This window comes from Leucoraja erinacea, chromosome 1, assembly GCF_028641065.1.
Source record: "Leucoraja erinacea ecotype New England chromosome 1, Leri_hhj_1, whole genome shotgun sequence".
In the NCBI taxonomy this organism is placed as follows: domain Eukaryota; kingdom Metazoa; phylum Chordata; class Chondrichthyes; order Rajiformes; family Rajidae; genus Leucoraja; species Leucoraja erinaceus.
In genome coordinates this window covers 134,663,297-134,690,934 of record NC_073377.1, presented here as the reverse complement: position 1 = coordinate 134,690,934, position 27,638 = coordinate 134,663,297, and the positions used below count along the sequence as shown (strand labels likewise).

General features: G+C 53.7%; 2 protein-coding genes across 5 annotated transcripts in view; one reads left to right on the top strand and one right to left on the bottom strand.

Moving 5' to 3' along the window:
• gne (glucosamine (UDP-N-acetyl)-2-epimerase/N-acetylmannosamine kinase) overlaps positions 1-21,849 on the top strand; it is a 76,204-nt gene extending 54,355 nt beyond the window's left edge. The window contains exons 8-12 of the mRNA XM_055643617.1: positions 7,680-7,809; positions 8,696-8,917; positions 11,014-11,196; positions 14,539-14,652; positions 19,242-21,849. Of these exons, the coding sequence (XP_055499592.1) occupies positions 7,680-7,809; positions 8,696-8,917; positions 11,014-11,196; positions 14,539-14,652; positions 19,242-19,477 (885 nt within the window). The 3' untranslated portion in view covers positions 19,478-21,849. The remainder of the gene's footprint in view (positions 1-7,679; positions 7,810-8,695; positions 8,918-11,013; positions 11,197-14,538; positions 14,653-19,241) is intronic.
• Positions 21,850-26,270: 4,421 nt separating this feature from the next.
• Positions 26,271-27,638, bottom strand: part of LOC129702089 (clathrin light chain A-like) — a 77,369-nt gene continuing 76,001 nt past the window's right edge. For all 4 annotated transcript variants that reach the window (XM_055643646.1, XM_055643665.1, XM_055643637.1 and 1 more), the window contains one exon: positions 26,271-26,778. In XM_055643646.1, coding sequence (XP_055499621.1) covers positions 26,607-26,778 — 172 coding nt within the window. In that variant the 3' untranslated portion in view covers positions 26,271-26,606. The remainder of the gene's footprint in view (positions 26,779-27,638) is intronic.

Sequence of the window (27,638 nt, the reverse complement as noted above, 5' to 3'; positions counted from 1 at the left end):
GTGCAGCGGGGAGTGTGCGGGGGTGCCGTGTGGGGGGGGGGTGTGTGGGGGGGTGCCGTGTGGGGGGGTGAGTGCAGCGAGGAGTGTGCGGGGGGGGGTGGCATGTGCGGGGGGGGTGAGTGTGCGGGGGGTGGCATGTGCGTGGGGTGCCATGTGCGGGGGGGTGAGTGTGTGGGGGGTGCCGTGTGCAGGGGGTGGCATGTGCGTGGGGTGCTGTGTGCGTGGGGGGGTGAGTGTGCAGCAGGGAGTATGTGGGGGGTTCTGTGTGGGGGGGTGCCGTGTGGGGGAGAGTGTGCGGGGGGGTGAGAGTGCAGCTGGGAGCGTGCGGGGGGTGCCGTGTGCGGGGGGGTGCTGTGTGCGGGGGGTGAGTGCAGCGGGGAGTGTGCGGGGGGGTGGCATGTGCGTGGGGTGCCATGTGCGGGGGGTGAGTGTGCGGGGGGGTGGCATGTGCGGGGGGTGAGTGTGCGGGGGGTGGCATGTGCGGGGGGGGGTGAGTGTGCGGGGGGTGGCATGTGCGTGGGGTTGTGTGTGCGGGGGGGTGCCGTGTGCAGGGGGTGGCATGTGCGTGGGTGGGGTGCCGTGTGCGGGGGGTGAGTGTGCAGCGGGGAGTATGTGGGGGGTTCCGTGTGGGGGGGTGCCATGTGCGGGGGGTGAGTGCAGCGCGGGAGTGTGCAGCAGGGAGTGTGCAGCGGGGAGTATGTAGGGGTGGGTGCCGTGTGCGGGGGAGAATGTGCGGGGGGGGGTGAGTGTGCAGGGGGTGAGTGTGCGGAGGGTGCCGTGTGCAGGGGGTGGCAATTGCGGGGGGGTGCCGTGTGCAGGGGGGTGAATGCAGGGGGTGAGTGGGGGGGGGGGGAGTGTGGGGGTGATAAATGTGCGAGGGGTGATGAGTGGGCAGGGCATGTGCGGATGTGGCGCCGACGGACAAGAAGCCAAAGCGAAGAAGTGGAAGCCAAATAACCAAATGGATACTAAGCCGAAACGCCAACTAGCTGAAAGGGTGAGACGCCTAAATGCAAACTAACCGAAAGGGTGGGACGCCTAAAAGCCAACTAACCGAAAGGCTGCGTCGCCTAAAAGCAAACTCACTGAATCGCCGCTCTGCCGAAATGCCACCTACCCGAAAGGCAGCGTCGCCTACAAGCCAACAGAAAAGCAAATAACGGACATGACGTTGCCGGGGGGCGGGGCTTGTCAGCGATTGGTCCAGAACCCCACATCCATCACATCACTGTGGCGCAGGCACATGCCGTGATAAATTACTCAGGGTAGGCAGTCGGTCTGTTTTTTAAAAAAAATTAAACCGCGTATGTGCAGATTGTTCACTCCGTAAAAATAAAAAATAAAAATAAAAATAGTAATAATTCAATTTGCCCATGGCTTCCTAAAACCATATAACCATATAACAATTACAACACGGAAACAGGCCATCTCGGCCCTACAAATCCGTGCCGACACAACTTTTTTTCCCTTAGTCCCACCTGCCTGCACTCATACCATAACCCTCCATTCCCTTCTCATCCATATGCCTATCCAATTTATTTTTAAATAATACCAACGAACCTGCCTTCACCACTTCCACTGGAAGCTCATTCCACACCGCTACCACTCTCTGAGTAAAGAAGTTCCCCCTCATGTTACCCCTAAACTTCTGTCCCTTAATTCTGAAGTCATGTCCTCTTGTTTGAATCTTCCCTATTCTCAAAGGGAAAAGCTGATCCACATCAACTCTGTCTATCCCTCTCATCATTTTAAAGACCTCTATCAAGTCCCCCCTTAACCTTCTGCGCTCCAGAGAATAAAGACCTAACTTATTCAACCTTTCTCTGTAACTTAGTTGTTGAAACCCAGGCAACATTCTAGTAAATCTCCTCTGTACTCTCTCTATTGTGTTGACATCCTTCCTATAATTGGGCGACCAAAATTGTACACCATACTCCAGATTTGGTCTCACCAATGCCTTGTACAATTTTAACATTATATCCCAGCTTCTATACTCAATGCTCTGGTTTATAAAGGCTAGCATACCAAAATCTTTCTTTACCACCCTATCTATATGAGATTCCACCTTCAAGGAACTATGCACGGTTATTCCCAGATCACCTTTGTTCAACTGTATTCTTCAATTCCCTACCATTTACCATGTACGTCCTACTTTGATTTGTCCTGCCAAGGTGTAGCACCTCACATTTATCAGCATTAAACTCCATCTGCCATCTTTCAGCCCATTCTTCCAAATGGCCTAAGTCACTCTGTAGACTTTGGAAATCCTCTTCATTATTCACAACTATCTTGGTATCATCTGCATATTTACTAATCCAATTTACCACACCTTCATCCAGATCATTGATGTACATGACAAACAACAAAGGACACAACACCGATCCCTGAGGCACCCCACTAGTCACCTGCCTCCAACCCGACAAACAACCATCCACCATTACCCTCTGGCTTCTCCCATTCAGCCACTGTTGAATCCATCTTGCTACTCCTGCATTTATACCCAACAGTTGAACCTTCTTAACCAACCTTCCATGAGGAACCTTGTCAAAGGTCTTGCTAAAGTCCATATAGACAACATCCACCCTTGTCAATTTCCCTAGTAACCTCTTCAAAAAATTCAAGAAGATTAGTTAAACATGACCTTCCAGGCACAAATCCATGCTGACTGTTCCTAATCAGACCCTGTTTATGCAGGTGCTTATATATATTATCTCTAAGTATCTTTTCCATTAATTTGCCCACCACTGAAGTCAAACTAGCAGGCCTATAATTGCTAGGTTTACTCTTAGAACCCCTTTTTAAACAATGGAACAACATGCGCAGTACACCAATCCTCGGGGACTATTCCCGTTTCTAATGACATTTGAAATATTTCTGTCATAGCCCTGGCTATTTCTACACTAACGTCCCTCAATGTCCTAGGGAATATCCTGTCAGGACCTGTAGACTTATCCACTTTTATATTTTTCAAAAGTGTCAGTACTTCTTTTACTTTGAAACTCATAGTATCCATAGCTACTCTACTCGTTTCCCTTACCTCACATAATTCAATATCCTTCTCCTTGGTGAATACCGAAGAAAAGAAATTGTTCAATATCTCCCCCATCTCTTTTGGCTCTGCAGATAGCAGCTCATTTACTTCATGCTGCCTATAATTATTGTAGACCTCCCTCTTTTTTCGAACAAGATGTCCAATTTCCCTTGAAAACCAGGGCTCTTTCCAATTTTTACTGTTTCCTTTCAACCGAACAGGAACATAAAGATTCTGTACTCTTAAAATTTCCCCTTTAAATGTCCTCCTCTTCTACATCCTTCCCATAAAACAAAATGTCCCAGTTCACTCCTTTTAAATCATTTCGCATCTCATCAAAGTTAGCCTTTCTCCAATAAAAAATCTCAACCCTAGGTCCAGTTCTGACCCTCTCCATAATTATATTGAAACTAATGGTATTGTGATCACTGGACCCGTAGTGCTCCCCAACGCATACCTCCGCCACCTGTCCCGCCTCATTTCCTAACAGGAGGTCCAACACTGCCCCTCCTCTAGTAGGTACCTCTATGTATTGCGGCAAAAAACTATCCTGCACACATTTTACGAACTCCAAACCATCCAGCCCATTTACCGAATGTGTTTCCCAGTCTATGTGTGGAAAGTTCAAATCTCCCACAATCACTACTTTGTGCTTACTACTAATATCTGCTATCTCCTTACATATTTGCTCTTCCAATTCTCGATCCCCATATGGCGGTCTATAATACAGCCCTATAAGTGTTGCTACCCCTTTCCCACTTCTCAGTTCCACCCAAATAGCCTCCCTAGATGAGCCCTCCAATCTATCCTGCCAAAGCACTGCTGTAATATCGTCCCTGACTAGTAATGCAACACCTCCACCTCTTGCCCCTCCAATTCTATCACACCTGAAGCAACAAAATCCTGGAATATTTAGTTTCCAATCACAGCCCTCCTGCAACCATGTTTCACTGATCGCCACAACATCATACTTCCAGGTGTCTATCCAGACTCTCTCATCCACCTTTCTTACAATGCTCTTAGCATTGAAATATGCACATTTAAGAAATTTCTCCTTTATTCTTAATTACTGAAAGGGTGGAGGGTGAAGGGTGACGGCAGGTGATGATGGGAAAAATGGTAGTATAGGGAAAAGTTGAATCAGTTGTCATCTTATTAAATGACAACACTTGTTCAAGGGACCAATTGGGGGTAGTGTTCCTTTCACAGCGTGTGGAGAGTCTGTGCCAGGGGTAAAGTTGCGGGGAGGACAGGAGTGTTGAGAAGAAGGGGGTCAGGGATAATGCCAGTAACTCATTCACTCACCGCTGCCGCAGCTCTCCGGGCGCGAAGCCACCGCACTGTAGCCGGGGATGGAAGCAGCTCGGGGAGCTGCGAGCGGCCGCCGGGACCCGACAGCAGAACTGGCCACCACTTCAGCGCCTTCGGCTGGCCCGCTCACCTCTCTCTCTCCCGGGGGCGACGAGTGTGCAGGGGCGGCGAGTGTGCAGGGGCGGCGAGTGTGCAGGGGCGGCGAGTGTGGAGGGGCGGCGAGTGTGGAGGGGCGACGAGTGTGCAGGGGCGGCGAGTGTGCGGGGGCGGCGAGAGTGCAGGGGGCGGCGAGATGTGCAGGGGGCGGCGAGTGTGCAGGGGCGACAAGTGTGCAGTGGCAACAAGTGTGCAGAGGAGAGTGTGCAGAGGAGAGTGAATGTGCAGGGGAGGAGTGTGTGGAGGGGGCGTGCATGGGGGGAGAGTGTGCGGAGAAGAGTGTGTGAGGGGGGTGCGGTGGCGGCGAGTGGGCGGGTCGAGTGTGCAGGGGGGAGTGTGCGGAGGAGAGTGAATGTACAGGGGAGGAATGTGTGGAGTGGAAGTATGTGGAGGAGAGTGAATGTGCAGGGGCGGAACTCCAGCATCAAGTTCGCTGACGACACCACTGTGGTGGGACGTATCACTGATGGGGATAGAAGAGAGATCGAGCAACTGTCCATATGGTGCCAGCACAATAGCCCTCAACACCTGCAAACCCCAGGGACTGATTGTGGACTTTGGAAGGAGTAGGATGGGGACCCACCGTCCCGTTTATATAAACGATTGAAAGGGTCAAGCGCTTCAAATTCCTGGGCGTGCACATCTCTGAAGATCTTTCCTGGTCCGAGAACACTGATGCAATTATCAAGAAAGCACATCAGCGCCTCTACTTCCTGAGAAGATTACGGAGAGTCAAGGAGGACTCTCTCTAACTTCTACAGGCGCACAGTCGAGAGCATGCTGACCGGTTGCATCGTGGCTTGGTTCGGCAACTTGAGCGCCCTGGAGTGGAAAAGACTACAAAAAGTAGTAAACACTGCCCAGTCCATCATCGGCTCTGACCTCCCTTCCATCAAGGGGGTTTATCGCAGTCGCTGCCTCAAAAAGGTTGGCAGTATCATCAAAGACCCACACCATCCTGGCCACACACTCATCTCCCTGCTACCTTCAGGTAGAAGGTACAGGAGCCTGAAGACTGCAATGACCAGGTTAAGGAATAGCTACTTCCCCACAGCCATCAAGCTATTAAACCTGGCTCAGACAAAACTTTGAATATTAATAACCCATTATCTGTTATTTGCTCTTGATCAGTTTATTTATTCATGTGTGTATCTATATTACTAAAAGTCTGATCTTGACCGCTTTTGGCTCACTGTGGTGTGATTTCCGAGAGAACGCCGCCACCTACGGCCGTCATTTTTGGTTACCTCGCTCAGAGCCCCCCTCCGCCTTCTGGACCGGAGGATTTTTCCCATCGATGAAAAATCAGAGAGATATGAATGTTTTTTAAATATTTGCCATTTTTCTCTGCTGCCCCTGCTGGTGGGAGTGGGGAGGGACTATAAAACCCGGAAGTGGTGTGCCTCACTCAGTCTCTGCAAGATGGAGGAAGCCAGAGGTCACGTCTCTCTGAGCTCTGAATAACACTGAACACACGTTCACTCAACTGCGAGTCCCCTTAATGTGGTGTGAAAATGAAAATATGGTTGGTTTGAAGTAAAAAGGCACTGCTTGCAAATGGTTGTCTGGGTGCTTTGGGTTGAAGTTAAAAGGCACTACTGCAAATGGTGGTTTGGGTGTTTTGGGTTGAAGTTAAAAGGCACTACTGCAAATCGTGATTTGGTTGCTTTGGCTTGAAGTTAAAAGGCACTACTGCAAATGGTGGTTTGGGTGCTTTGGCTTGAAGTTAAAAGGCACTACTGCAAATGGTGGTTTGGGTGCTTTGGCTTGAAGTTAAAAGGCACTGCTGCAAATGGTGGTTTGGTTGCTTTGGGTAACTTCCTGTTTGCACTGTATATTGATTTTCGATGAAACGCTACCACTTATGGCTGTGATTTTTGACCATCTTACTCAGTCCCCCTCTGCTCAGCAGGTGCAGAGGATTCTTCCCATCAATGAAAAATAAAAGTGTTATTAGTGTTTAAAAAATGTTGAGAATCTCTCTCCTGTTAATCATGCCATGAAGGCCACACCTTTCCAGTGGGAGGGGGAGGGGTTATAAAACCCAGAAGTGTGGGTGTGGCTCAGGATCTGCATGATGGGGGAGAGGTCACGACTGAGCTGTGAATCAACTGAACACACTGAATGTCTACTGAACTGTGAGTTTGGTGTTTTGTGTGGTTTTATGATTGTTTTATGGTGGTTTCGCCATGCATGAAATGGTATGAAGCTGCATTTGAATTTGGTGGCTGTGCACCCTGCTTGAAATGGAATGAAACTGCACTCGAATTTGGCGGCCTTGCACCCTGCTTGAAGTGGTATGAAACTGCACTGAATTTCGTGGCCGCATCCTGCTGAAAGTGGTATGAAACTGCACTTGAATTTCGTGACCTTGCACCCTGCTTGAAATGGTAGGAAAATGGATTTAAATTTGGTGGTCTTGCACCCTGCTTGAAATGGAATTTCAAGGAATAGCCATGAGTTAACTGCCAGCCCACCAGCTGTGAGTAAGCTGCCAGCACATCAGGCTTGTGGGACTGAGCTGCCACCCCAAGAACCCATACCAGTGCTCCAGAAAGCCCCCCCATTGGCCACCAATATTGGAATTGGTGGAGAGGTGGAAGATTGCGTCGGGGGACCAGCCCTCCCATGTGAACATGGGACCCAACGAGTCCCACTTAGTCTAGTATATTTATATAATGGTATATGGACACACTGATCTGTTTTGTAGTCAATGCCTACTATGTTCTGTTGTGCTGAAGCAAAGCAAGAATTTCATTATTCTATCAATAAACAATAAACTCACTTGAACTTGAACTTGAGTGTGAGGGGGGGCGAGTGTGTGTGGGGGGGTGTGTGCAGGAGGGAGTGCGGGGGGGGGTGGTGCAGGGGGGTATTGTGCGAGGGGCGAGTGTGTGGGGGGGGCGAGTGTGCGGGGGGGCGAGTGTGCGGGGGGGAGAGCGAGTGTGCGGGAGGGGAAGAGTGTGTGGGGGGGCGCCTGCGGTTGGGGGCGAGTGCACAGGGGGTGGGAGAGTGGCTGAGCTGAGATCCCTGCAGTCAGGGTGGTCTGGGTGAGCTGCTGTAGGAGGGCTGGACTACAGGACTGGAGTCACATCAGCTACTGCTATTGACTCTCCCTCTGTCCGGGCACCTTCAGCGAGGTCTTGACTTTGATCATTCACAATATAATTATTTCTTTCAGGGTGAAATCATGAAAAAATATGTCCAGTCCAATCCCAAAACCTACAAGGAGAGGATTGAGTTGATTCTGAAGATGTGCACAGAGGCAGCAGCAGAGTCAGTCAACCTGAACTGCAGGATCCTGGGCGTGGGTGAGTCCAGCAGTGGCTGCTGTCAATGTAGGTTGGCCAGTGGGGTGCTGGGATCTGCAGTCTATGGGGGAGGGGTGAATCACACAATCCCATTCATTTCTACGTTCTCGGAGCAGAACTAGGCCATTCGGTCCACCACGTCTACTCCGCCATTCAATCATGGCTGATCTATCTATTATGTCAGATGGTGTAATGATCAAAGCAGATTCGATTTGGTTTAGTTTCGAGAAACAGCACGGAAACAGGCCCTTCAGTCCACATGCCCATCGTTCACCCGTTCACACTAGTTCTATGTTATCCTGAAAAGCCTGTTTATAGTCCGCATCTCTTTTACAAGACGGGTCATGTGTTATGAATTTAATTGCGTTTTTTGAGCAAGTAAGGAAGGTGATTGATGAGGGCAGGGTGGTGGATGTTGCCCACATGGATTTTAGTAATGCATTTGATCAATCCCCCATGGTAGGCTGATCCACAAGATGCACGGGATCTACGCTGATTTGATTGTTGGCATTCTGGCTGCTGCTGGATTGTGCCGTAGATATCCCAGCTCCGGATTGTGCCAGTGGTTTCCCAGCCTGTGCCGGATTGTTTGGGGATATCCCGGCTCCGTATTGTGCTTGTGATATCACGGCCCTGCATTGTGCTGGTCCTGTGCCGGTGGTATTCCGTGCCTGTGCCGGTGGTATTCCGTGCCTGTGCCTGTGCCGGAGGTATTCCGTGCCTGTGCCGGAGGTATTCCGTGCCTGTGCTGGAGGTATTCCGTGCCTGTGCCGGTGGTATTCCGTGCCAGCCTGTGCCGGTGGTGTGCCGGCATGTGCCGGAGGTACCCTGCCCTGTGCAGGTAGCCGCAGCCTCTGATCTCCGTGTCGGTGCTCCTCTCCCCCAGGTGTCTCGACGGGAGGCCGGGTGAATCCTGGTGAGGGGGTGGTACTCCACTCCACCAAGCTGATCCAGGAGTGGGTGTGCGTGGATCTGCGCACACCCATATCGGACGCTCTCCACCTGCCCGTCTGGATGGATAACGATGGCAACTGTGCCGCTCTGGCAGAGAAGAAGTTTGGTCGTGGCAAAGGCGTGGAATGTTTTGTGGTGATCATCACCGGCACAGGTGAGCCTCCCGTGGCTGGCGAATTACTGGCTGTAGTGTGTGCGGCTCCACTATCTCCGTGTGGGAGGGCTGGAGGGAGGGGACAGAAGCAAAGCTGTATCTCGGCACACGTGAAGACAATAAGCCGACACACAAAAGGAGGGGTTACTGGGGGGGGGGGGGTTACTGGGGGTGGGGGGGGGGGGGGGTACTGGGGGTGGGGGGGGGTTACTGGGGGGGGGGGGGGGGGGGTGTACTGGGGGTGGGGGGGGGGGGAGGGGTACTGGGGGTGGGGGGGGGTTACTGGGGGGGGGGGGGGGGGGGGTTACTGGGGGTGGGGGGGGGAGGGGTTACTGGGGGTGGGGGGGGGTTACTGGGGGTGGGGGGGGGGGGGGGGGGGGGGTGGGGGGGGGAGGGGGGGAGGGGGGGGGGGGGAGGGTGGGGGGGGGGGGGGGGGGGGGGGGGGGGGGGGGGGGGGGGGGGGGGGTGGGGGGGGGGGGGGGGGGGGGGGGGGGGGGGTGGGGGGGGGGAGGGGGGGGGGTGAGGGGGGGGGTTACTGGGGGTGGGGGGGGGAGGGGTTACGGGGGGGTGGGGGGGGGGGGGGGGGGTTACTGGGGGGGGGGGGGGGTAGGGGTACTGGGGGGGGGGGGGGGGGGGGGGGAGGGGGGGGTGAGGGGGGGTTACTGGGGGGTGAGGGGGGGGTGAGGGGGGGTGGGGGGGGGGAGGGGTTACTGGGGGGTGAGGGGGGGAGGGGTACTACTGGGGGGGGGGGGGGAGGGGTTATGGGGGTGGGGGGGGGGGTACTGGGGGTGGGGGGGGGAGGGGTTACTGGGGGGTGAGTGGGGGGGGGGGGTTACTGGGGGTGAGGGGGGGGGGGTGACTGGGGGTGGGGGGGGGGGTGGGGGGGGGGTGGGGGGGGGGGGTGAGGGGGGGGGGTTACTGGGGGTGAGGGGGGGGGGTTACTGGGGTGGGGGGGGGGGGGGTTACTGGGGGTGGGAGGGGGGGGGGGGGGGGGGGGGGGGAGGGGGGGGGGGGGGGGGGGGTGGGGGGGGGGGGAGGGGTGGGGGGGACGGGGGGGGGGGGGGGGGGGGGTGAGGGGGGGGGGGTTACTGGGGGTGGGGGGGGGTTACTGGGGGTGAGGGGGGGGGGTGTTACTGGGGGGGTGGGGGGGGGGTGAGGGGGGGGGGGGTACTGGGGGTGAGGGGGGGGGGGGGGGTACTGGGGGTGGGGGGGGGGGGGGGGGGGGGGGGGGGGGTGACTGGGGGGGGGGGGGGTACTGGGGGGTGGGGGGGGGGGGGGTGTGAGGGGGGGGGTTATGGGGGTGAGGGGGGGGGTGAGGGGGGGGGTGAGGGGGGGGTGAGGGGGGGGTGAGGGGGGGGAGTTACTGGGGGTGAGGGGGGGGAGAGGGGGGGGGGGTACTGGGGGGGTGAGGGGGGGGTGAGGGGGGGGTTACTGGGGGGGGGGGTGAGGGGGGGGTGAGGGGGGGAGTTACTGGGGGTGGGGGGTGGGGTTACTGGGGTGGAGTGGGGGGGGGGGGGTTACTGGGGGTGGGGGGGGGGTTACCTGGGGGTGAGGGGGGGGGTGAGGGGGGGGGTTACTGGGGGTGAGGGGGGGGTGAGGGGGGGGGGCGGTTACTGGGGGTTAGGGGGGGGGGGTGGGGGGGGGGTGAGGGGGGGGGTTACTGGGGGGAGGGGGGGGGTGAGGGGGGGGGTGGGGGGGGGGGGGGGGGGGGGGTGGGGGGGGGGGTGAGGGGGGGGGTACTGGGGGGGGGGGGGGGGGGTTACTGGGGGTGAGGGGGGGGTGACGGGGGGGGGTTACTGGGGGTGAGGGGGGGGGTGAGGGGGGGAGTTACTGGGGGGGGGGGGGGGGGGGGGTTACTGGGGGTGAGGGGGGGGTGAGGGGGGGGGGGTTAGGGGGGGTGGGGGGTGGGGGGGGGTGAGGGGGGGGGTTACTGGGGGGTGAGGGGGGGGGTGAGGGGGGGGGTTACTGGGGGTGGGGGGGGGGGGGTTACTGGGGTGAGGGGGGGAGTTACTGGGGGAGGGGGGGGGTTACTGGGGGTGGGGGGTGGGGTATTACTGGAATTGTGTGATAACTAACGCCAGCCGTTGTTCCACCAGGCATTGGAGGGGGCATCATCCACAACAACGAGCTGATCCATGGCAGCATGTTCTGTGCGGCTGAGCTGGGACACATCATGGTGTCGCTAGACGGGCCCGAGTGTACGTGTGGCAGCAAGGGTTGCATCGAGGCCTACGCCTCAGGGGTGGCGCTGCAGAGGGAGGCCAAGAGACTGCATGATGGTGAGTGGGCACATTGTCCACGTTACACAGAGCCCGTGTTACACAGAGCCCGCATTACACTGTGCCCGCATTACACTGTGCCCGCATTACTGTGCCCGCATTACACTGTGCCCGCATTACACTGTGCCCGCATTACACTGTGCCCGCATTACACAGTGCCCGCATTACACGGTGCCCGCATTACACTGTGCCCGCATTACACTGTGCCCGCATTACACAGTGCCCGCATTACACACTGTGCCCGCATTACACAGTGCCCGCATTACACTGTGCCCGCATTACACAGAGCCCGCATTACACTGTGCCCGCATTACACTGTGCCCGCATTACACTGTGCCCGCATTACACAGCGCCCGCATTACTGTGCCCGCATTACTGTGCCCGCAGTACACAGCGCCCGCATTACTGTGCCACGCATTACTGTGCCCGCATTGCTGTGCCCGCATTACTGTGCCCGCATTGCTGTGCCCGCAGTACACAGCGCCCGCACTACACACACAGTGCCCGCATTACTGTGCCCGCATTACTGTGCCCGCATTACTGTGCCCGCAAGTGCTGTGCCCGCATTACTGTGCCCGCATTACTGTGCCCGCATTACACAGCGCCCGCATTACTGTGCCCGCAGGACACAGCGCCCGCACTACACAGTGCCCGCATTACTGTGCCCGCATTACTGTGCCCGCATTACTGTGCCCGCATTGCTGTGCCCGCATTACTGTGCCCGCATTACACAGTGCCCGCATTACTGTGCCCGCATTAACCAGCGCCCGCATTAACCAGCGCCCGCACTACCCAGCGCCGGCACTACACTACGCCAGCATTACATTGTGCCCGCATTAAACAGTGTTCGCATTACCTAGTGCCTGCATTACACAGAGCCCACGCTGCACAATGCCCACAAAATGCCCACATTACACAGTGCCCGCATTAAACACTGTCCACTTTACACATTGCCTGCATTACATAGTGCCCACAAATTGCCCACATTACACAGTGCCCACATTACACAGTGCCCACATTATACAGCGCCCACATTATACAGCGCCCGCATTACACAGTGCCCACAAATTGCCCACATTACACAGCGCCCGCATTATACAGTGCCCACATTACACAGAGCCCACATTATACAGCGCCCGCATTACACAGTGCCCACAAATTGCCCACATTACACAGTGCCCACATTACACAGTGCCCACATTACACAGAGCCCACATTATACAGCGCCCACATTACATAGTGCCCACAAATTGCCCACATTATACAGCGCCCGCATTATACAGCGCCCGCATTATACAGCGCCCGCATTACACAGAGCCCACATTACACAGCGCCCACATTACACAGCGCCCGCATTACACAGTGCCCGCATTACACAGTGCCCACATTACACAGTGCCCGCATTACACAGTGCCCACAAATTGCCCACACTGCACAGTGCGCACATTACACAGTGCCCACATTACACAGCGCCCACATTACACAGCGCCCACATTATACAGCGCCCACATTACATAGTGCCCACCCATTAAATTGCCCACATTACACAGCGCCCGCATTATACAGCGCCCGCATTATACAGCGCCCGCATTACACAGCGCCCGCATTACACAGTGCCCACCCATTACACAGTGCCCACCCATTACACAGTGCCCACATTATACAGTGCCCGCATTACACAGTGCCCGCATTATACAGCGCCCGCATTACACAGCGCCCGCATTACACAGTGCCCGCATTATACAGCGCCCGCATTACACAGCGCCCGCATTACACAGTGCCCACCCATTACACAGTGCCCACATTACACAGTGCCCGCATTACACAGTGCCCACATTACACAGTGCCCACATTACACAGTGCCCACATTACACAGTGCCCGCATTACACAGTGCCCACCCATTACACAGCGCCCACATCACACAGCGCCCACATCACACAGCGTCCACGTTACGCGGTGTCCACGTTACGCGGTGCCCACGTTACGCAGTGCCCACGTTACGCAGTGCCCACAGTACGCAGTGCCCACATTACACAGTGCCCACGTTACGCAGTGCCCACGTTACGCAGTGCCCACGTTACGCAGTGCCCACGTTACGCAGTGCCCACGTTACGCAGTGCCCACGTTACGCAGTGCCCACAGTACGCAGTGCCCACAGTACGCAGTGCCCACATTACGCAGTGCCCACATTACACAGTGCCCACATTACACAGTGCCCACATTACGTCGAGGATGATCACCAAGAACACAGATCTTGCATGAACTGAGTGAGTTCCACTCCATGAGACGAGGCCAGAGTGGGGTATGGTGGTCACAGTGTGGGTGCAGTGTGCGTGAGGAGTGCTGTTCTGCCTTTGCCACCACTCTGTCTACAGACAGACCCATGGGTACAGGGTGGGTATGAGGTGGTTAAGGTGGCCTGCGTTTGTGTGGTTATGAGGAGTGCTGTTTTGCCTCTGCCACCTCCCTGTCTACAGACAGACCCACCTGCAGATCCCCCCTGCACGGGCTCGGGGTGGATGTGCATCTTTTAGCCCCCCATTCTCCCACCTTCGTGCCCCTAGTACAGAGCGGCCTGTGGTTTACTGCAGGACCCTTCAAACTCTTTTAGCAAGCTTCAGAGCTTCAATTTGTAGCAAGATTATTTTTATAAACTAGAACGAGGAGAAACATGCAGGGAACCTGTGTAAATTGTGTGGTGAATTGGACGTTGGTCTTGTGTAGAGCTGTGAAACTGGGGCAATCGATCATGGGCAGCCTCCAGTGCGGTTCAGAGATACAGCATGGAAACATGCCCTTAAGCCCACTGAGTCCGCGTCGACCAACGATCCCCCCATACACTTGCACTTTCCTACACACTAGGGACAATTTACAGAGATCAACTAACCTACAAACCTGCACGTCTTTGGAGAGTGGGAGAAAATGTGATTACCCGGAGAAAGTTGCTGCCTCACAGCGCCAGAGACCCGGCTTCCATCCTGACTACGGGTGCTGTCTGTATAGAGGTTGTACATTCTCCCCGTGACCGCGTGGGTTTTCACCGGGATCTACAAACCTGTACGTCTTTGGAGTGTGGAAGTTTATCTCTAAATTAAATTAAATTTAAAAACTACGTGGTCACAGGGAGAACGTACAAACTCCACACAGACGGTACCTGTAGTCAGGATTGAACCCAGGTCTCTGGTGCTGTGAGGCAGCAACTCTACCGCTGCGCCAGCCTGCCGTCCCAAGTCACCTCGAGAGCCAAAAGCAAGTAGACAGCCTGGTTGGGAGTTTGCAGACTGTGTGTGGTGACTGCCAGGACCAGGCCTGCATTCAGTGTTTGTGTTCTGCCTTTACAGAGGACTTGCTGATGATGGATGGCATGTCCAAGAGTGGAGGGGCAGTGAGTGCCATCGACCTCGTCTGTGCTGCCAAACTGGGCAACGTTGAGGCTCAGAAAGTCCTCAAAACAGGTAACCAATGCCTGGCTGCATTTACATTGCTCTCCATGTTGCATTGAATCCATTCTTTGATGGGCAGGGAGAGGGAAAAAAGGCAGGAGAAAGGAGTGGGGGTAGGGAGAGAGAGGAAGCACGTGGGGGTGGGGCAAGAAGGGTCGGTAAAAGGGGAGGGGTAGAGGCCAGGGAAGGAGGAGAGGGTGTTGTGGGAAGGGCAGTGGTGGGGGAAGGGTGTGGGGAGGAGGAGGGGTGGGGTGTGTGAGGGGGAGGGAGTAGGGGTGTGGTGTGGGGGGAGCGAGTAGGGGAGGGAGTAGGGAAGGGTGTGGGAGGAGGACGGTATAGGGAGAGGTTGGGGGAGGGGTGTGCAGCTTTTACTATTTCCCCCAGCCACATTGGTTCCCCCTGTTTTCTCTGCCATGAGTCTGACTTGGTTTGCAACCACAGAGGGTCACTCTCCAAGAATGTGGTGACCAGGTTCACTCCCATGTCGAGCACTGCTCCATTGCTTCCAAACTGCATCCCTGGACACACATCATAACCTGTGCTCTTGTTCTCTCCCCCTCCCCCTGTCACAGTCACACAGGCCCTTCGGTCCAACTTGCCCATGCCGACAATCATACAAACATAGACATAGAAACATAGAAATTAGGTGCAGGAGTAGGCCATTCGGCCCTTCGAGCCTGCACCGCCATTCAATATGATCATGGCTGATCATCCAACTCAGTATCCTGTGCCTGCCTTCTCTCCATACCATATAACAATTACAGCACGGAAACAGGCCATCTCGGCCCTACAAGTCCGTGCTGAACAATTATTTTCCCTTAATCCCACCTGCCTGCATTCATACCATAACCCTCCATTCCCTTCTCATCCATATGCCTATCCAATTTATTTTTAAATGAAACCAACAAACCTGCCTCCACCACTTCCACTGGAAGCTCATTCCACACCGCTACCACTATCTGAGTAAAGAAGTTCCCCCTCATGTTACCCCTAAACTTCTGTCCCTTAATTCTGAAGTCATGTCCTCTTGTTTGAATCTTCCCTATTCTCAAAGGGAAAAGCTTGTCCACATCAACTCAGTCTATCCCTCTCATCATTTTAAAGATCTCTATCAAGTCCCCCCTTAACCCTCTGCACTCCAGAGAATAAATACCTAACTTATTCAACCTTTCTCTGTAACTTAATTGTTGAAACCCAGGCAACATTCTAGTAAATCTCCTCTGTACTCTCTCTATTTTGTTGACATCCTTCCTATAATTGGGCGACCAAAATTGTACACCATACTCCAGATTTGGTCTCACCAATGATCCCTTTAGCCACAAGGGTCACATCTAACTCCCTCTTAAATATAGCCAATGAACTGGCCTCAACTACATTCTGTGGCAGAGAATTCCAGAGATTCACCACTCTCTGTGTAAAAAAATGTTTTTCTCATCTCAGTCCTAAAAGATTTCCCCTTTACTCTTAAACTGTGACCCCTTGTTCTGGACTTCCCCAACATCGGGAACAATCTTCCTGCATCTAGCCTGTCCAACCCCTTAAGAATTGTGTAAGTTTCTATAAGATCCCCCCCTCAATCTTCTAAATTCTAGTGAGTACAAGCCAAATCTATCCAGTCTTTCTTCATATGAAAGTCCTGACATCCCAGGAATCAGTCTGGTGAACCTTCTCTGTACTCCCTCTATGGCAAGAATGTCCTTCCTCAGATTAGGAGACCAAAACTGTACGCAATACTCCAGGTGTGGTCTCACCAAGACCCTGTACAACTGCAGTAGAACCTCCCTGCTCCTATACTCAAATCCTTTTGCTATGAAGCATGCCCATCTGCCCACGTTTGGCCCATATCCCTCTAAACCTGCCCTATCCATGTGCATGTCCAAATGCCTCAACTACCTCCTCCGGCAACTTGTCCCATACACCCACCATCCTCTGAGTGAAAAACTAGCCCCTCGGGTTCCTATTAAATCTTTTCAACGAAGTTGAGCTTAAATCCTCTCAGAGTCAAAATCTGGGAACAGGCCCTTCAGCCCAACTTACTCGTCCCAACCAATATGCGCCATCTACACTAGTCCCACCAGCCTGCATTTGGCCCGTATCCCTCTAATTTTTTGTACCAAATCTTTCCCCCCTCACCTTAAAGCTATGGCCTCAGGTTCTAGATTTCCTTACTTTGGGTGAAAGACATTCATCCTATCTATTCCTCTTATGACCCTCTAGACCGCTATGAGATCACCCCTCATCCTCCTGCACTCCAAGGAATAAAGTCCTAGCTTGCCCAACCTCTCCCTGTAGCTCAGCCTCGAGTCCAGGCCACAGAGTCACACTTGTCCTTAATTGCCCTCCCCTGGGTAAAGGTCTATGTGTACTCACCTCATGACTTTACACGGGTGTAATCCCATTCTATCTGCCAGTCCCTATGCCCCTGCCCTGCCCCGCTGCTTACTGCTGAGTTTGCCTGTTCCCCATCTCTGGAGAAGGGTCTCTGTGTGTGCGCTGTGGTCACTGATGAAGTCTTTCTGCAACCTAATGTCCCAACCCATGACCGACGGTGAAGACATGCGTGTGCCCTCGCCCGTCGGCCTGTGGAGCCAGTTTCAGGGGACTGGTGACGAACGCCAAGTTTCCCCCGACAACAACATTTAGAATAGAATAGAATATATTTTAATGGTCACCTACACCTAGGTGTAGTGAAATGCTTCTTGCCATGCAGCACATAAAGAAAGAATACAGACATAACATTAATAAGAGATTTAAGCGGCTGTATCAGACGTGAGAGGATACAGGTGTGTCCAAGGCTACAGGGGGAGATAATGACTGCCCAAGCACCAGGCGTGAGGATAAGCAGAGGCAAAGTGCAGCCACAACTGAGGGGACTCTCACTGGGCCTGGGAGCTGTGGTTTGTTGGCAGAGATAGAGGGGGTGGAGGAATGAACCAGGAATGAAGGGGCTGGAGTGAGGAGTGAGGCTGGGGACCTAACTACAAGGTGTGGGGAGGGAGTAGTGTAAGGGAGTGGAAGGTGGAGCTTGACCGATGAGGGGGTGGGTGGACCATGACACACATCTGTGTTCCCGCGCTCCGTCCTGACACCGTGTCATCTCCATGTTCTCTCATGTTTCCCGTCTGTTTGCCTTGATCTCTCCGCGTCTCAGGCTGTTTCTGGTCAGACACGTGTTCTCTCCGTGTTTCCCGGTGCCCTGTGTTCTTTCTGTGTCTCCCAGTCTGACGCGTGCTCTATCCGTGTCCGTGTGTGGCAGTCTGATCCGTGCTCTCACCGTGTCTTTGTGTGCCAGTGTGATGCGTGCTCTATCCATGTCCGTGTGTGGCAGTCTGATCCGTGCTCTCTCCGTGTCCGTGTGTGGCAGTCTGATCCGTGCTCTCTCCGTGTCCGTGTGTGGCAGTCTGATCCGTGCTCTCTCCGTGTCTTTGTGTGCCAGTGTGATGCGTCCTCTTTCCATGTCCGTGTGTGCCAGTCTGATCCGTGCTCTCTCCGTGTCCGTGTGTGGCAGTCTGATCCGTGCTCTCTCCGTGTCCGTGTGTGCCAGTGTGATGTGTGCTCTATCCATGCCTGTGTGTGCCAGTCTGATCTGTGCTCTCTCCGTGTGTGCTGGTCTGATACGTGCTCTCTCGTGTGTCCGGTGATGTGCCGGTCCGTGTGTGACGGTCTATACGTCTCTGTCCGTGTGTGCCGGTCTGATCCGTGCTCTCTCCGTGTCCGTGTGTGCCGGTGTGATGTTCTCTATCCATGTCCGTGTGTGCCGGTGTGATCCGTGCTCTCTCCGTGTCCGTGTGTGGCAGTCTGATCCGTGCTCTCTCCGTGTCCGTGTGTGCCGGTGTGATGTGTGCTCTATCCATGTCCGTGTGTGCCGGTCTGATCTGTGCACTCTCCGTGTCGTGTGTGCTGGTCTGATGTGTGCTTCCTCCGTGTGTGCTGGTCTGAGCTGTGCTCTATCCATGTCCGTGTGTGGCAGTCTGATCCGTGCTCTCTCCGTGTCCGTGTGTGGCAGTCTGATCCGTTCTCTCTCCGTGTCCGTGTGTGCCAGTCTTATGCGTTCTCTCTCCGTGTCCGTGTGTGCCGGTGTGATACGTTCTCTATCTGTGTCCGTGTGGCAGTCTGATCCGTGCTCTCTCCGTGTCCGTGTGTGTGCCGGTGTGACGTTCTCTATCTGTGTCCGTGTGTGCAGTCTGAACCGTGCTCTCTCCGTGTCCGTGTGTGCCAGGTGTGACGTTCTTTATCCGTGTCCGTGTGTGCCGGTCTGACCCGTGCTCTCTCCGTGTCCATGTGTGCCAGTGTGACGTTCTTTATCCGTGTCCGTGTGTGCCGGTGATCCGTGCTCTCCGTGTCCGTGTGTGCCGGTGTGACGTTCTCTATCCGTGTCCGTGTGTGCCGGTCTGATCCGTGCTCTCTCCGTGTCCGTGTGTGCCGGTCTGATCCGTGCTCTCTCCGTGTCCGTGTGTGCCGGTGTGACGTTCTCTATCCGTGTCCGTGTGTGCCGGTCTGATCCGTGCTCTGTCCGTGTCCGTGTGCGCCGGTGTGACGTTCTCTATCCATGTCCGTGTGTGCCGGTCTGATCCGTGCTCTCTCCGTTCTCTCTCCCACAGCCAGCTGTGCCCTGGGCGTGGGCATTGTCAACATCCTACACACAGTGAACCCATCGCTGGTGGTGCTGTCGGGGGTGCTGGCTGCCCACTATGAGGACGGAGTGAAGGAGGTGATTGCCCAGCGGGCACTGCCCTCTGCCAGGGCTGTAGACGTGGTGGTATCCGGCCTGGCAGAGCCGGCATTGCTGGGTGCTGCCAGCATGGTGCTGGACTATGGCACACGCAGAACCTACTAGACGCTGCTCCCTTCCTCCCTCTATATCCATCGCCTCTCTATTGAATATTTATTGAACTCTAACGCCTATTTCTAGTTCCCCCGCCCCCACCACTCTGCCTTTACCATGTGGTAGTTTCCTGCCAAAACCACGTGCAACAATTGTACTCTGGATCAAACTCGAGGCTCAGATCAGCCCAGACCAGGGTTGGGTCCTTCCCTGACCAATCCCTCCTCAAACCAATTGCCACAGTTTTTGATCTAATGGACTACCCTGACTGTGGCGTGAGTCTTCAGTACTAGTCCAAGTCTGAGCCATTCCCCATATCTATTCATAACTTCATTTAATCAGGATTTAAATTTAAAAGACTAAGTGCTGGAGTAACTCAGGGGGTCAGGCAGCATCAGTGCAGAACGTGGACAGGTTCCATTTCGCGTTGAGACCCTTCTTCAGACTGATGGATTTGGGGGGAGAAAGCTGGCATAGAGAGAGAGAGAGATGTGAGGGCAGGACAAAGCCTGGTGACTGATAGGTGGATACAGGTGAGGGGTGGAGTAAGTGACATGCTGGAAGTGAAAAGGAGACAAAAGGTGTCAGATAGGGAGAGAAGAGGAGTGAAATGTAAAGCTGGAGGGAGGGATGTGGGTGGAGGGGGGGAGAAACTTTATTTGTAATGACACAGAGGAGGCCATTTGGCCCGTCTATTCCATGCCATCCCAGCAGAACAATCCAGCCATCCACATTACCCCCTTTGCTCTCCACATCCCTCACTCTCAGCAACTCTGAACTGATGAATAGCCTTTGTCCCAGCACTAATTTCCACAGGATTCTGCTCTCCCTTGTATTTAGTGTAGCTTAGAGATACAGCACAGAAACAAGCCCTTCGGCCCACCGAGTCTGCACTGTCCAGCAATCCCCGCACATTAACATTATCCTACACACACTAGGGACAATTTACAATTATACCAAGCCAATTAACCTACAAATTTTTGGAGTGTGGGAGCAAACTGTAGATCCCGGAAAAATCCCACGCGGTCACGGGGAGAACGTACAAACTCTGATGGAACCCAGTTCTGTAGCACTGTAAGCCAGCATCTCTACCGCTGTGCCACCGTGCCGCCCATAGTCTAATCATGCAGCACAGAAACAGACCCTTCGGCCCATCATATCTGTGCCAACTGTCACACCCATCCACACTAATTCCATTGAAATAACTGGTGGAGTTAACTCATCCAGTGAGGCTTTATGGGTGAAGCTGAGAAATAAAAGTGATGACCATCTTGTTGGGGGTGTAATACAGGCCCCCAAATAGTCAATGGGAATTAGACGAGCAAATATGCCAGGAGATTGCAGGCAGCTGCAGGACTAATAAGGTTGTTGTAGTGGGGTTTTGTGGCCAAAGAATGCCTGGGAAGTGGGATGCTTTTAAAAGAGTGATGACAGGGGTTCAGGGCATGCGTGTTCCTGTTAGGTTGAAGGGCAATGCGGGTGGGCATCAGGAAGACTGGATGACGAGAGACATTGAGACTCTGGTCATTAAACAAATAGCCATGTGGCAATGCTGTGGCAGAGTTATCAGTGGGACAATCGACCAGCGAGTGTCCTTGCAGCATGGGCATGGGCAGGTGATCTATGCCCGCATGTAGATGGGGGCACCCTGACCATAGACAAGGAAGGTGGGACCCGTGTAGATAGATCGGCACCCTGGTGGGCATGGGCAGGTGGGGCCGAAAGGCCTGTTCCCGTGCTGTATGACTCTGTGACCAGCACTCAACAGTGTTCATGCTGGTATTTAGCTGCAGGGCCACATGTGAGCTTTAGGGTTTTATGGGTGGCAGGAACTTGCCCACACTGTGCCTCACCCTGGGGATCTTCCCCTCCGTGCAGCCCCGCTCCTGGTGTAGAGTTTGTTGCCCTCGGGGGCAGGTAGTTGAACTGAGGCCTGGCTTTCCCTCTGCCCTCCCCCTCCTCCAGCACGTCTACAACCTGCCACACACATCCTGGCCTTGGGCAGGTGATCTATACCCGCGTGAGTGAGTGTGGAGCTGGTTTAGTGTAATCAGTCTGGGACCTGCCGGGAGGTTGGGAAATTGAAGGGCGTCTTTGTAAAACTCAAGCTGAGGATGAAGCTGTTGTGTGGTGATCTCCCCCTCTGTCGGCCCATCAATGGGACCAACACTGGTGGACAATCAGCTGTCTGAAATGTATCTGCTTTGGCCATTGAGTGGTGAGTGTTTGGAGTAATTACTGACGTGCCATGCTCTGGTTACAGACTGCTTGTCCTTTATCCATACCCTGCCTTCAACCTGCCGCCCTGCACCTCCCTTTCTCATTTATTCAAATGACTATTGTAAATAGATGAAAATTTGAAATAAAAACACTAAAATAAACTGACATTTGTCAAAGTCTGTAAGCTGTTTAATTTACCCCTCTTGTTCAGAGAGGATTTACAAGGATGTTGCCAGGACTAGAGGGCCTGAGCTACAGAGAGAGGTTGAGCAGGGTGGGACTTTATTCCTAGGAGCCAAAAAGGATTGAGGGGTGATCTTATCGAGGTGTGTAAAATCATGAGGAACAGGTGGGGTGAGTGCAGTCATTCATCCAGAGTCGGGAAATCAGAAACTAGTTCCCAGGCTTTTCCTTGCAGTCCCTGTTGAATAGAGACATAACCATATAACCATATAACAATTACAGCACGGAAACAGGCCTTCTCGACCCTTCTAGTCCGTGCCGAACACATATTCTCCCCTAGTCCCATATACCTGCGCTGAGATAACCCTCCATTCCTTTGCCGTCCATATAACTATCCGATTTATTTTTAAATTATAAAAACAAACCTGCCTCCACCACCTTCACTGGAAGCTCATTCCACACAGCCACCACTCTCTGAGTAAAGAAGTTCCCCCTCATGTTACCCCTAAACTTCTGTCCCTTAATTCTCAAGTCATGTCCCCTTGTTTTCCCTACTCAGTGGGAAAAGCTTATCCACGTCAACTCTGTCTACCCCTCTCATCATTTAAAGACCTCTATCAAGTCCCCCCTTAACCTTCTGCGCTCCAAAGAATAAAGCCCTAACTTGTTCAACCTTTCTCTGTAACTTAACACTAGCCGCTCGCCACTCTTCCGGCACCTCACCCATAGATCTCAACTAAGGCTCCTGCAATTTCTACTCTAGCTTCCCACAATGTCCTTGGATATATCTGATCGGGCCTGAGAAATTTGGTTATCTTCATACATAGAAGTTTAAGTTTGCATTTATTGTCACTTAACCAATTAAGGTACAGTGAAATTTGAGTTACCATACAGCCATACTAAATGAAAATAACACAATAAAAGAATAAAATACATTGAACATAAACCTCCACCATAGTGGAATCAACATTCCTCACTGTGATAGAAGGCAATAAAGTTCAGCCATCTTCCTCCTTTGTTCACCCTTTGAACCCTTCGCAGTCGCCGCTACAGACAGTCCAATGTTCAGGCCCTCCCGTCGGGATGATCGAAACTCCGATGTCGGGACGGATTGGAACATGGAGTTCCCGAGTCGGCCGCTTCTTACGGCCTGCTGCTTCATTGTGTTAAATGTTCACAGACCCCACGGTCTGAGCACTTCTGGCGATCTTCAAAAAAAGAATCGCAGCTCTGCGATGTTAAAGTCCATGCCGTGCCTGTAGCTTGATGCTCTAGGCAGGTCTCCAGGAAAGGCCGCACCACTCCAGTTGTTAATTGCTCTCCCCCCACATAAACTAACCAAGAAACATTGAAACACACATTTAAAACATACCTTAAAATAATAAAAACAGAAGGGACGTGACAGGGTGCTGGTGAGGCGGCCATTGCTGGCACCACCTCAAACAGAAAAATAGGTGCAGGAGTAGGCCATTCGACCCTTCAAGCCAATTCAAGACCATTTATTATGATCACGGCTGATCATCCACGATCAGTGCCTGCCTTCTCCGCATATCCCTTGATTCCGCTAGCCCCTAGAGCTCTATCTAACTCTTAAATTCATCCAGTGAATTGGCCTCTAATGCTTTCTGTGGCAGAGAATTCCACAAATTCACAACTCTCTGGGTGAAAAAGTTATTTCTTATCTCAGTTTTAAATGGCCTCCCCTTTATTCTTAGACTGTGGCCCCTGGTTCTGGACTCCCCCAACATTGGGAAACATTTTCCTGCATCTAGTTTGTCCAGTTCTTTTATAATTTTATAATTTTAACGGGGTACTGATTGGGGATGATCAGCCATGATCTCATTGAATGGGTGGCTTGAAGGGCTGATAGGCCTACTCCCGCATCTATTGTCTATTATACATTTCTATAAGATCCCCTCTCATTCTACTAAACTCCAGTGAATACGCCCAGTCTTTCCAATCTTTCCTCGTATGACAGCCCCGCCATCCCGGAGATTAAGCTCGTGAACCTACTCTGCACTGCCTCAATAGCAAGAATGTCTTTCCTCAAATTAGACCAAAACGGCACACAGTATTCCAGATGTGGCCTCACCAGGACCCTGTACAACTGCAGAAGGACCTCTCTACTCCTACACTCAAATCCTCTCGTAATGAAGGCTGGCCGTGTCACAGTCAGAGTCTTTGTCCATCCGGAATCAACTCTGGAAAGTGTTAGAGGGACTCAGTGGCTCAGGCAGCATCTCCAGAGGGAATGACAGATGTATTGGGTCGGGACCTACTTCAGGCTGATGGAGCGGGCAGAGGAGTTTCTCTGACGGGGTGAAATGAAACAGATGTCAGGTGTTGCTCCTGTAGAGAGTTCGCCAGCCTGTGTCCTCCCCACCCATCCCCACCCCCAAACACTAATCACCCCCCTCCTCACCCATCACCACCCCACACTAATCACCCCCCTCCTCACCCATCACCACCCCCACACTAATCACCCCCCTCCTCACCCATCACCACCCCCACACTAATCAACCCCACCCCACCCATCACCACCCCCCTCCTCACCCATCACCACCCCCACACTAATCACCCCCCCTCCTCACCCATCACCACCCCCACACTAATCACCCCCCACCCCACCCATCCCATCACCCCAAACCTAATCACCCTCCACCCCACCATCACCACCCCCACACTAATCACCCCCTCCTCACCCATCACCCCCCCTCCTCACCACCACCACCACCCCACACTAATCACCCCCTCCTCACCCATCCCATCACCCCCCACACTAATCACCCCCTCCTCACCCATCACCTATCCCACCCCAAAAAAAACCCCCACCCATCACTCCCCCACACCCATTGTCCCCTCCACCCATCTCTCCATATCTCCCCCCCCCCCCCCCGTTTCCCCTTCTGTCCAAGACATGTTGTTCTGTGGGGGTGGGGGAAAGGCCGGAGGTGGCGGTGCTGCCCTGCAGCTGCGACTCGCCTGCAGTCCGTTTGTCTTTTCTTTTTTTGTTATATTTTGTCCTGTTGTTTGTTTATTTTAGTTGTGTAAGTGTGGAGGGGGGGCTTGTTTTTAGTCTCTTCCTTTGGGGGAATGTGACCTTTTCTTGTCGTATCCCCTGTCTCCGTCTCCGTCTGCGTTGAGGCCTAATGGCGGAGCTGGCAGCCTCCAACTGGGACCGACCTCGAGGCTCCGGAGGCAGAGCCAGGACTTACCAACTTCCGAACTGGCCGACTTCAGGGCTGTGGTGGCGTTGCGGCAGCAGCGACCCGACTTTGGGCCCAGTGGACGACAACGTCGGGAGCTCGCAGGTCCCAAGTTGGTGACCTGTTCTCCGGAGATCCCGCAATGACAGCTTTGTCCGCTGGACTGGAGGGCGGCAGCTTCGTCCGCCCCGGGCGTTTGAAGCGGCCTGTTCGTGGAGCTCGGGTTCCGCCGAGGGACTTGCTTACCATCACCCGGCGAGGTCACAACATCATAGTGAGGGGGGCCTGGTGGACTCACTGTGGTGGATGTTAAATCTGTGTTCATTGTGTGTTCTGTTATTTTATTCTACGCAAGGCACGAAATTTTGTTCAGACTGAAAAGTCTGAATGACAGTAAAGGATACTTTACTTTACTTACTTACTTTGTGTGCAGAAGGTTGGGAATGGGCTGAATCATCACAGCCATTTGCGAGAGAAGGTTAACGCCAACCGTTCCATGTGAACGTCGATCCTCTGGGGCCTGTGTTCCCCCGTGGGGGACGACATTAGTGAGATCAGGGGTCTCTGGTACAGCAGGGGAATACATTGGGTCGATGTGGTCATTTACCCAGAGATGGGGAATCAAGAACGAGAGGACATAGGTTGTAAATGAGGGGGGAAAGATTTAATAGGAACCTGAGTGGTAACCTTCTCGCACAGGTGGTGGGTGTATGGAACATGCTGCCAGAGGAGGTGGTTGAAGCAAGAACTATAACAACCATTTAAAAGATACAGGGATAGGAAAGATGAGGACTTTTTTTTAGCCAGGGGGTGATGAATCTGTGGAATTCATTGCCACAGGCAGCTGTGGAGGTCGAGTCAATGGATATCTTTAAAGTGGAGGTTTACAGATTCTGGAATAGTATGGATTAGGGGGGGGGGGGGGGGGGGAGGCAGGAGAATGGGGTTGAGGGAAAGATAGATCAGCCATGATTGAATGGCAGAGTAGACTTGATGGGCAGAATGGTCCTGTGACATGAACGGTTCAAGAGTCAGGAGTGTTTTATTGTCATTGGCCCCGAAATGGAACAATGGAACTGTTGTAGGATTGGGCTGAAGGGGCTGTTTCTGTGCTGTGTGACTTTGGCCCTCATCTGTGATGAGGAATGGAGTGCTGCCCTCAGACATTGAGACTGTCCCTGGATGGTGAAAAGAGACTTCAACCACTGACAAAGTATTTAACACTGATCAATTTTATTTTCCGTTGGTTTATAATTTAGTTTGGATCGATATTTACAGACACCATGTGAGGAGCAGAGCCCAGGAGCGCAGGGCCACAGATATTGGAGAGACGGGCGCGCGCGCGCGCACACACACACACACACACACACACACACTAACCACACTAACCACCCACACACACACACACTGAAGCACACACACACACACACACACACTGAAGCACGGGTTGTGGGCACCCTGCAGCGGGTGTTGGGCTGGCAGATGGGAGCGAGAGACACCTCTGACAGACGGCCCACTCCCCACCCTGGGCGTTACTTCAGGGGCACGGGCACCTGGCTGAGAGAGAGCAGCACCGAGCGCATCCGAGACACGTCTTTGGTCGGCTTGCTGCTCTTGGAGTTCAGGTCACACAGGTGGAGGACCCGCTCCCAGTCTGAGCCCGAGCACAGATCCGGCCCCACATCCTCTGCCACATCGTCGGCCCTGCAGAGTGAGGGAAACACAGCACTTAATCCCCACAGCACCGCCCCACTCCCTTCCACCGACTCCATCTACACGCTGCCTCGACAAGGACTAGGCTCACCCCCGGTCACTCCCTCTTCACCCCTCCCCATCAGGCAAGAAAATGCACACCTCCAGACTCAGGGACAGTTTCTTCCCGGCTATTATCGGGCAACTGAACCATCCTATCACCAACTAGAGAGCGGCCCTGACCTCCCCTCTACCTCATTACAGACCCTTGATCTATCTTTAATTAGACTCTATCTTGCACTAAATGTTGCACCATTTATCCTGTATCTGTACACTCTGGACACCTCGATTGTAATCATGTATAGTCTTCTCTTTGACTGCTTGGCACAAAACAACAAGCTTTTCACTGTACCTCCGTACACGTGACAATAATAAACAAAACTCTGAGCTGGATGAGAGAAGATTGTGTGTGTGTGAGCTGTGTGTTATGGGAAGGAATGAGGCTTTTGCCACCCTCCCCCAGTAACGCTGCTCTCCAGCTTCCTGGTCAGTGGTCAGTGCCTCATCTCTCTCTCACCTTGGGCACCGGCCAATACAAATCTTGCTCTTCTCCCTTCATCGCCGGCTCACTGGTGGAGAGAGTCAACAGGTTCCTGGGCAAGCACATCACTGAAGATCAGTCCTGGACCCAGTACATTGACATACACACTGCCCTGGTGCCCCCTCTCTCTAACCCTGGACTGAGAATTCCAGACACCACTTCATTGGGCGAAATCACTTTCAGCTCCACATTCCTCTACCAACTGATTCCAATCCCTGTCCTGGTTATTGAACTGTTCACAGTCCAGGCATTCTCTGCCTCTCGTGTCCCT